The 10,844-nt window shown below is 40.5% G+C and overlaps 1 protein-coding gene across 1 annotated transcript; it reads left to right on the top strand.

The window, feature by feature from the left end:
- On the top strand, positions 1,136-2,281 carry LOC109847553. Its single transcript, XM_020416786.1, has 3 exons — positions 1,136-1,264; positions 1,541-1,645; positions 1,833-2,281. Exons 1-3 carry the CDS (start codon positions 1,136-1,138, stop codon positions 2,055-2,057), a joined length of 459 nt encoding a protein of 152 aa, XP_020272375.1. The 3' UTR covers positions 2,058-2,281.

Genomic DNA, 10,844 nt, shown 5'->3' on the forward strand with positions numbered 1-10,844 from the left:
TATATATATATATATATATATATATATATATATATATATATATACATGAGATCATTATTGTTTTTCAATTCATCTGATATTAGAATTTAAATTCCTATCACATTTTTAGTTTGTTTTACTAGGTTGATTATTATAAATTAGAAACTGCTCATTTTTGAACTAGATATGCAAACAACTTCTTAAAAACATAGTTTTGAACTTGGGTATTGGTTGAAACAAACCTGAACCATGTCAAACAAGTTTCAAGTAATGATGTGAAGTGTAGGGTATATGTCTAAGAAGTGTATAAAAAGTGTTTTAAATTAAAACATATATCATGTAATTGAGTACATGTCTGAATAAATGTATGCATATATCCAAGGAGTGCTCATAAAGTTTAGGTATGGGTACGTGTCAGATACACGTTGGGGTACAGGTGCAGCTTCATGATAGAGGTACCAGGGTGATGTAGGTTTCAACATTCCAAAAAGAACAAATAAATTGGGAGTGAGGATATGAGATGGGATTTTAGTGAATTGAGTAAATAAGCACTAGAGGTAGACCTAAAAGAAGCATGAATCAAGACAATTGTAAAAGGATGTAGCTGTTGTTAATTCAATCAAGGAGGTTGTCCTCAACAAGTTAGAACAGAAGAAAAAGGGATCATGTTTCTAACTCCAAAGTTGGGGATAAAAGTTTGATTGTTGCATTTGATGACTGATGAGAAAAAGTTTGATTTTCCAGTACAATTTGTTTTGAGGTTCCGGTTGAAGGTGGGGGGAAGAACATGTGTCAGAAGAAAATAAAATGTGTATAAATTATAAGCCCCTTCCTCCCATTGCATTACTTGTTTTCTATCATTCACTTTATACGAAGCCAAAAGTTACCTCTTAAATTTTTAATGCATGTCTTAATGAGTTAATATGCCTTGTACATGTCAATTAGAATCTTGCTTAGATTTGTTTGATTCTTTCTGTCCCTTTGGTAAGTAAATTAGAAAGTATATCCATTTCTTTGTTTTCTTTCATTCACTTTATACAGAGCAAAAAGTTGTCTTTTAATGCATATCTTAATAAGTTAATGCCTTGTAAATGTAAACTACTTTCTTTCAAGTTGTAGCCCTAACAGTCGAACATATTTTCATTTATTGTATATTATGTGGATAGCTGACAGTGCTACAAAAAATGGGCAGGTGAAAGCTGATAAATATGTTGAAAGGAAATGCTTTGACCGTCATAGTTCTCCACAAACACCAATATCCAATCTGGAAGCTCAGAATTCTCTGGTATGAATTGCTTACTAGAAGACTCAACTCATGCTGTTTTTATACTTTGAAATTGAACTAGCCTGTAGTATCTTCAACAGAGTTCTCAAAATGCATTTTTTTAGAACAAGGATGAGGGGTTCAAAAGGACCACCCAGCCATGCCTACCTTGCCCAAATAATTGTATACAAAATAGCAGCTATCCCCCCAACTCAATATGCAGTTGATTAAATTCATTATGTGTAATTGTTTACCCATTGTTCTGCAGTTTGAATGCTTCATGCGTTGCTTTTACAGGAATGTAGTTCTGAGTGCCCTGTGACTTATGGTAGCCCCGATGAAATGGTTATGAAGGACCTGAACCCTTGTTTGACCCCATGGTTTTCAAAGACAAAGTCTAAGGTAACAAACATTATTCTAACTTATAATAGTTTGTTTGCCCAAATGAAGCTAATGTGGTTTTTCAAAAAAAAAAAAAATCTGTACTTATTTATACTTTATTTATTCGTGATGCTCGTGTTTTCCACTTCAATAGTCATTTGGTAGCTATTAGATATGTGCCAGCTTCTAAATTGTGACAACTTTCCAGGAATATGATCAGATATCGGGTTATGATTTTCCAAGCAAGAATAGGTCATTTAAGAACAGTGCAGAATTTAGCCCGAATTTTTCCAGTTGTCGTGATGGAATTTTGTCAAAGAGTTCAGAACACTGTCAGCAACCTAGGCATTGCTTTAGCACTGCTCGAAAAATATACAAGTCAGATGAAAGTAAGTGTTCCACTGGAAAGCTGAAACTCCAAAATATGTTTTGAAAGTCGTCCTTGCTGTTGTAGCCTTTAGTTCCTGGAGGGGTGGCACTGGCAGTTTGTTTTTACTCATCTTGTTGAGTTTCTATTCGCATGTAACAATTGAATTTTACATCTGTAAAAGGAACATCATATTGCCAAGATATTGGGGAGCAATGTATGTGTAATGGAGCAGGTGAGCTTCAGACTAAATCTTTTAGTCATCTGATCGGGTTAATTGCACTTTAATCCCTAAAGTTCAATTCTTAACTTTGGTATCTGAATTTAAATTTTTTCTAAATAATATTCCAACATTTCACTTTTCATAACATTAACAGTGTCTGTTACATACCATGAAATCTTTGCTCAAAAAAAAAAATGCTGTTTCTACCCCATTTCTTATTGTGACTATTTAAGCATGAGTTTTATTTGAGTACCCCCCACAAAACATTACCATGTATTTGATGATGCAACAGTTTTAGCGCAACGCTTATAACCGTTGCGCTAGGTATCTGATATAGTAGATCAAGCATTGGACGAGACAAGAAGAAAACCACCCATGTCAACTCGGACATCATATTAGGAAAGAGTTTTTTTTTGGTTATTTCATTTTAGATTAGGAAAGAGTTCTTTTTTGTTATTTCCTTTTAGATTAGGAAATAGTTTCTTTTTAGTTATTTCCTTTTAGATTCAGATTTTCTTTTTTATTAGAGTTTGGATAGGTTTAGTTGGCTATAAATAATAGCTTCTTTTGTAAATCAAATAATTAACTTTCAATTATTCAATCAAGAGAATTGTTCTCCATTGTTTTTCTTCTCAAGTTTGAGAAACCTAGGGTTTGTGGATTCAAGCTTGTTTTCTACCTGCTATTATCAGGGCTTGTCGGCATCGAAACGATATCCGATCGGTCTCCCCATTTCTATGTCTGCGTCAAGTGGTATCAGAGCTTCAGCTTCAACATCCTCGACAATGGCAGATGACGACGAGAAGGAACTTTCTCTACAGGATCTTCTACGAGGATGGATTCTATGGACTGAAGATCTGACACATTGGAGGCGTCTCTTCAGAACCTTCAACAAGTCGTTAAAGGACTTACAATAATTTTGCCGATGGTCTTCACCTAAGCAAACCCAAAGCTAGGCTAGCGCGACATCCACCCCCGTACAATCCCAAACCCCCTCCAGTTCATCCCCCTTCATATCAACCATGTCCAAACCAAACCCCTCCATATCAACCCCCTCTTCATCAGCCTCCTCCATATCAACCCCCTCCACATCATAGACGACATCCCAACCAACCCCCTCCACATGATGAATCCAGTGACGAAGAAGCAGACTATGATGCCCAATTTGAGAGACCATGGTACGACAACGTCTCGAGCGAAGAAGGAGGGCGACCTTATGGCAGAGGTCGAGGCAGAGGCTTCAACCATTGTCGCAATTATAACCGACAAGGCGAACATCACCACGACCAAGAGTACCGGATGAAGGTAGAACTCCCCTCCTTTAGAGGAAATCTGGACATAGAGGCTTTTTTGGATTGGCTCTATGAAATGGAGAAGTTCTTTGTGATGGCTAATGTACCCGAAGCAAATCAAGTGAAGTTTGTGGCATATCGTCTCAAAAGAGGAGCCGTGACATGGTGTGATCAGACTCAAAACACTAGGCGACGGCAAGGTAAGCAACCAGTTCGGGTTTGACGACGCATGAAGCAATTACTCTAGACTAGGTTCCTACCACCCGACTACCAGCAGATCCTTTACAACCAGTTCGAGCAATGCTGTCAAGGCATCAGATCAGTAAGCGCCTATACCAATGAGTTCTTCCGTCTTACTTCTCGTTGCGATTTGTCGATGAGCGAGGAACAACTCGCAGCCAAGTATATCGGCGGTTTAAAATACTCAATTCAAGAGAATGTGGTCATCCACAATGTATACACCGTGGAGGAAGCCCACAATATGGCTCTAAAGACCGGAAGATTAGCCTCCAAGACACCATCTTTCAGGCGAACCAATCAGGAAAGTTCGGCCGAGAAGGCAAGAGGTGAGTGGGGAGGGCTAAGGACGATTGATCGGTCTAATCCTCTACGATCAGCCGAGCGGTCGACAACTCAACCACCACCCCAGACGACTCAATCAAATCAGTATGCCAAGCCGATTGCAGGAAAGTGTTTCTGATGTCTCCAACCAGAACACAGGTCCAACGAGTGCCCGCAGCGGTAGAAGGTTAATCTAGCAGATTATGAAGAGGCGGAAGACGGACACAATACATCTGACGAAGATTATGAGGAAGAGGTTGCCGAGATTGAGGGCGACAATGTGTCGTGTGTTGTTCAACGACTCCTATGCACCCAGAAGACTCCAAATTCATCACAACGATATCAAATCTTCTTTTCTAAGTGTTCGGTCAACAACAAGATGTGCACCCTCATCATTGATAATGAAAGCTATGAAAATATAGTATCAAAGACCTTGGTAGACCACTTGAAGCTGCCAACTGAAGCAAAACCCGTGCCTTATACCATCGGATGGATCAAGAAGGGTCCCTCGGTGAAGGTGACCGAAGTATGTCACGTGCCACTATCACTAGGCAAGACTTATAATGATTCTGTTGCTTATGATGTTGTGGACATGGATGCATGCCATGTATTGTTGGGGCGACCGTGGCAGTATGACGTCGATGCTAACATGGCGGCAAGAAGAATGAATATTCTTTCGTATGGAATAATAAGAAGATTATCCTACCACCTATTCCACCTTATCCAAAGCACCCCAAAAATCAAAAATCTAAACCAATATCTCTTTTCAACAAGGGTGAATTTCTGGCCGAGTCAAATGAGTTAAAGTAGAGGTTTGCCTTAGTAGTAAAGGAAGAAGTGAAGACACTAATTGAGATCCCAGAGAAGATGAAGTCCCTGCTTAAGGACTTTAAAGTTTTGGTTCTTAAAGAGCTGCCAGAGGGACTTCCTCCCACGAGGGATATTCAACACCACATCGATTGCCTTCCAGGTTCAGTATTTCCTAATCTCTCTCACATGAATCCACATGAGAAAAAGATCCTACAAGATACCATTGAGGACCTCATAAAGAAGGGCCATGTTTGAGAGAGTATGAGTACATGCGCAGTTCCAGCACTGTTGACACCAAAGAAGGACGGAAGTTGGCGGATGTGTGTGGAAAGTCGAGCCATTAACAAGATCATAATTCCCTACAGGTTTTCAATTCCTCAGTTAGATGACATGCTAGACCAGTTGGGAGGTGCGAGCATCTTTTTAAAGATCGACTTGAGGAGTGGCTATCATCAGATCTGAATCCGACCTGGCGACAAGTGGAAGACTGCTTTCAAAGGTAGTGAGGGTCTCTACGAATGGTTAGTGATGCCTTTTAGGTTATCGAACGCTCCAAGCACCTTTATACTTTTGATGAACCAAATTTTAAAGACTTTCTTAGGACAATTTTTAGTCGTCTACTTTGATGACATTATCATCTATAGCTAAGATGAACAGGAGCATATGTTGCATCTCAGAGAAGTTTTTTGAGTACTAAAGGAGAACAAGCTTTACATCAATCTTAAGAAGTGTGTGTTCTTAATGACTCGGCTAGACCTGTACTCAGAAAACTGGATATAGCCGGATATCCAGTGTAGAATAGGCTCAGACCTGTAGTTCCTTTCAAGTATCTCATCAATCTCAGAACAGCATCCCAATGAAGCTTTCCAGGATTACTTGTGAACCTACTAAGCATTCCTACAGCAAATGCTATATCTGGCCTTGTGCAGCTCATTGCGTACATAAGACTTCCAATTATCTTTGAGTACCTTAGCTGCTCTACTGGTCTTCCAGTGTTCGGTCGAAGCTTCTTATTGTAATCATACGGCACTAACAGTTCTGGCAGGTCGTAGTAGCCATACTTCCTTAGCATGCTCTTGACATAATGAAATTAGGACAATCCAATACCCTCTTCAGAGTATATGATTTTGATTCCGAGAATCACGTCCGCGGTTCCAAGGTCCTTCATGCTGAACTGAGCTGATAAAAATTTCTTAGTAGATGTTACTATCTCCAAATCACTCCCGACGATGAGCATATCATCCACATAGAGACAGATAACCACCATCATCCCTCAGTGACCTTGATGTATAGGCACTTGTCAGACTCACTGACTTGATACCCATTGTTGCGAACAACCCCATCAAACTTCTTATGCCAGAGTTTCGGTGCCTGCTTAAGTCCATATAGAGACTTAATAAGTTTACAAACTTTACCAGCTGGAGCATCAAGTCCTTCTGGTTTCTCCATGTAGATCTCTTCTGTGAGGTCTCCATTGAGAAAGGCAGTCTTCACATCCATCTGATGTATGACGAATCTTTTTATCGCCGCCTATGTGATAAGCACTCTGATGGTAGTAATCCTACAAACTGGTGCATAGATGTCAAATAAATCTATTCCTTCTCTTTGAGAGAATCCTTTCGCCACCAGTCTTGCTTTGTACTTCTCAATAGTACCATCAGGACGAAGCTTCTTCTTGAAGATCCACTTGCAACTGATAGGCCTAGCACCTTCAGGTACATCCACCAGCTCCCACGTGTGATTTTGGATCAATGAATCCATCTCATCATCTATAGCTTCTTTCCACAGAAGAACGTCTGTTGACTGCATTGCTTCTTGGAAAGTCTGCGGATCTTCTTCCACATTATATGTGATGAAATCATCTCTAAAATCTTTCTGTTTTCTGACACGCTTGGAAGATGGTTCATTAACTCCTTCATCATTGACATTTTTAGTTTCTCGCGAAACTGGCTCCTCTGGCGCGTCTGACGTACTAGCATTCTCTGCTATATCTTTGAGTAATAATCCTTTATCTTTGATAAACTTATCCTCAAAGAATTCTGCATCCCGAGCTTCAATGATGGAGTTGGTTCCAAGATCAAGGAACCTGCAAGCATCACTATCTTCAGCAAAGCCAAGAAACACACATCTGTTTGCCTTTGGTCCGAGCTTAGGCCTTCTGATATCTGGAACTCGAACATATGCGAGACACCCCCACATTTTGAGACTATCCAAAGGATCTGGATATCCTAACCATAACTGAAGAGGAGTACTATTAGTTTTAGAATAGGGTACTCTGTTCAGAATCCAGTTTGCCATCAGCAAAGCCTCTCCCCAATAGCATGTAGGTAGACCGGATGTGATTAGCATCGAATTCACCATCTCGGTCAATGTGCGATTCTTCTTTTTCTGTAATTCCATTAGATTGCGGAGAATACTAAGCAGTGGTTTCAACAATGATTCCATGCTCCTTGAAATATGTCTCCGACTCCTTAGATCGGTACTCTCCTCCTCTGTCACTCCTGAGTCTTTTCACCTGAAGTCCAAGCTGCTTCTCTACTCGAGTTCGAAACTCGACAAACTTACTGTATGCTTCATCTTTAGATTTTAGCAGGTAGACGTGGCAGAAACGAGAGTGGTCATCAATGAAGGTGATGAAGTACTTCATGCCGCCTCGAGTGACAAAGCTCTTGAAATCACAAGTATCTGAGTGAATTAGATCCAATAGGTTAGTGCTCCTTGTGACACTTGGAAATGGCTTCCTTGTCAGCTTCGCTTGCGCACATACTTCACACTTATCAGGTTTGTTATCCCCACATTACGGAAGTAATCCTAACTTCTCCATGCTAGACAACTTTCTATAATTTACATGTCCTAGCCTATTATGCCATAATACAGAGGAGTAAGCAAAAGAGGATACTTTATTTACAATAGAGTTGGTTACAATAGTACTGATCTTATACATGCCATCAGTACGATATGCATTGCCAAAATACATTTTCTTAAAAGATAACACAACTTTTCCTCCTTGGAAATCCAGTCTCATACTAGCGTCACACAGTAGGCTTCCAGAGACTAAGTTTTTGACAATTGAAGGAACATGTTTCACATCCTTCAATGTGAGAGTCTTTCCTGAAGAAAGAGTCAGCACCACAGTCCCAGTTCCAAGAACAGGAACAACAGAACGATCAGCCATTGATACGTTCTCTTTGGCAGCAACATAGGAAGTGAACAAATCTCTGTTGGAACAGACATGACAGGTAGCACCTATATCTAACCTCCAACCAGAGACTTTGCTGGGAGTTGTCACCTGAAAGAGCATAGCCACACAATTATCAATTTGATTAACATTATGTGCTGTTCCCTTCTTTGGTGCTTTGCAGTCCTTAGCAAAATTCTCTTGCTTCCCACAGTTGAAGCATTTACCGCTCTTATTGAAATCTTTCTTCTGAACATTCAGGTTCTTCGGATTATGATTCTTCTTTTTGTTAAAAAATTTCTTTTTCTTAGAACCGGTACCCTTCTCAGAGTTAGTTGTCACCATGTTAGCAGACGCCTTCTGCTTAGCTAGGAGCTCATTCTTTGTGCGAGTTCGAATCTCGTCCTCGATCCGAATAAATCTCTTCAAATCAGACAGAGTCACCTATCTTTTCCTTCTACGAATGTCCGTGGAGAATGACATCCAAGATGGAGGAAGCTTGTTGATAATTGTACCAGAAATGAAGGTTTGACAAAGACTGATCTTTTCATCCTTTAGCTTCATAACAAGCTTTTCGAGTTCTTTGACTTGAGGCAAAACCTCAGTATCATCTTCAAACTTGAAGTCCAAAATTTTGTCAATGAGGTGAGACTTGGAAAGCTTCTCCTCATCTTTGTATTGCTCCACCAGAGCATTCCAGATTTTCTTTGCAGACAACTTATTAGTGTAAGCATCTGCCAGATGATCAGCCAGGCAGTTAATGAGATAACTCCTACAGAAATGATCATCTTTATCCCAAGAGGCTTCAGACTCTGAGTCTTCTTCAAAGTCAGGTTTCTCCTCAGAAACCACATAGTAGATTTTCAGGAGTTGCATCCTAAAAATCACTTTTCGACGCAATGCGTTGAAGTTAGATCCATCAAAGTTTTCTAACTTGAGACAGTCCACTCCAAGAGTCTTCGCAGAATCCATTAGTAGATCAGAAATATTGCTTTAAGATTGTTGAAAATTGAGGTTAAATCTGGAATGAAACTGAGAATAAGATGTGCCGTATTTTTAAACTTTTTTAGTTAACTGCTGTGCGTTATAGAAACGTTGTGCTTAAACCAATATTTGGCCTACTCCGGTGCAAGGATCCCAAGACCAAACTACTTCCAGGAACAGTAGTACAATACTTTGGTGTGCACCAACCCAGTATTGTCAAGATCTCCTCGATCTATAAGACCTTTCGGTCAAGGCAAAAGATCTCCTCGATCTCAGAACCTTACTGTTCAAAACCTTTCGGTTTAAGACAAGTTCCTATGGGCACAAGTTCCTGCAGCAGCAGTACAACAACAACAACGTCGGGATCGACGTTCGTATTCCAGTACGTGACGTTCGTGTTCCATGCACGCGAGAGGATTTTCAGCTCTCGACGTTCGTGTTCCACGCTCGCGAGAGGATTTTCCAACCTCAACCAAGAGCTGCCCAAAGACGCTATTTATAGGCCTCTAAGGCCAGCTCAAGAGCCACTAGCAATTAATGTGACCGTTACAATTCTTAATGACAATTAAGATTGTAACATCAATGCATTAAATTGCTCTTAATGCTGTTGTAACCGCTGCATGCATTAACTCCTGAATACGAGGAATCAATAGACGCGTTGCTACGAAACGCGAGGGTCACGTCTCAACAAATCAGACGAACCTCGTTTGACAAACGAACGTCGTCAAACAGGTAAACCTCCTATAACAGACGAACCTCATCGAACGAGCGAACATAGTCAAGCAGGCGAACCTCGCATGACATACGAACCTCGTCGATCAAGCGAACCTCGTCAAACAGGCGAACCTCGTATGACAGACGAACCTTGTCAACAAGCGAACCTCGTATGACAGACGAACCTCGTCGAACGAGCGAACATAGTCAAACAGGCGAACCTCGTATGACATACGAACCTCGTCGATCGAGCGAACCTCGTCAAACTACGAGAACGCTAGGGTCACCCTCGTGCGAATACACAGCTCGTCCGCATGCTGCGAAGCAACCTGCGAGGCAACCTTCGTGGCGCCAAACAGCGCCACCTCGCCCCGATGCATCCGTGCGAAGTCCAAGTGCGCCTAACAAAGCGCCACTTAACGCCTCAACCCGATTAGCCCCGATCCCTGGCCCATTGGCCCACGGCCCACTAGAACTTATGAGGGATTAATTCAAATAAAACACTTCTCAGCTTGTCGTTGGCAAGCCTCGAACAAGGGACCTTTTGAAATACCAAAACTTTAACTTTTCACTAGGCTACAAAGCATTTATGAAAAGTACTTGTAGTTAATATATATATAGTTTGAAAACTCATTTTGGAAAGCTATTTTTGACCAAAAAATCCAACACTTACTACATCTGAAAACCCAAGATCTTTGATTGCCGTCAAACTGTATCCGTCATCCTGAAAGATCAACTTTGAATTGTTTGATTTCGATGGCAATTTCTGGCTTATATTTTGATGGATCTTTGTTTTTCTTTTGTTTGCCGTCAAAGTGCACCCAACCTTTAGCTGTGGCCGTCAAACTCAACCTTCACATCTGGGTTTTCCTTTGAATTTGCATCAAGTGCATGCGGAAGAATGGCCATGGCTACAGTATATTATTTGACCTATTTAATTAGTATAATGGCTACAGTACTAAATCAACTAATTTTTTGATCTGGAAAAGTTCTTTGAATTAACTCAAGAACGACATAGAAAAGAAAACAAAGATGGCAAATTAGAAGACCCATGGCTGCTTGAAATAATAATTTTTTTCTGGCTGCTCCTC

This window comes from Asparagus officinalis, chromosome 7 (genome assembly GCF_001876935.1).
Source record: "Asparagus officinalis chromosome 7, Aspof.V1, whole genome shotgun sequence".
NCBI classification, from domain to species: domain Eukaryota; kingdom Viridiplantae; phylum Streptophyta; class Magnoliopsida; order Asparagales; family Asparagaceae; genus Asparagus; species Asparagus officinalis.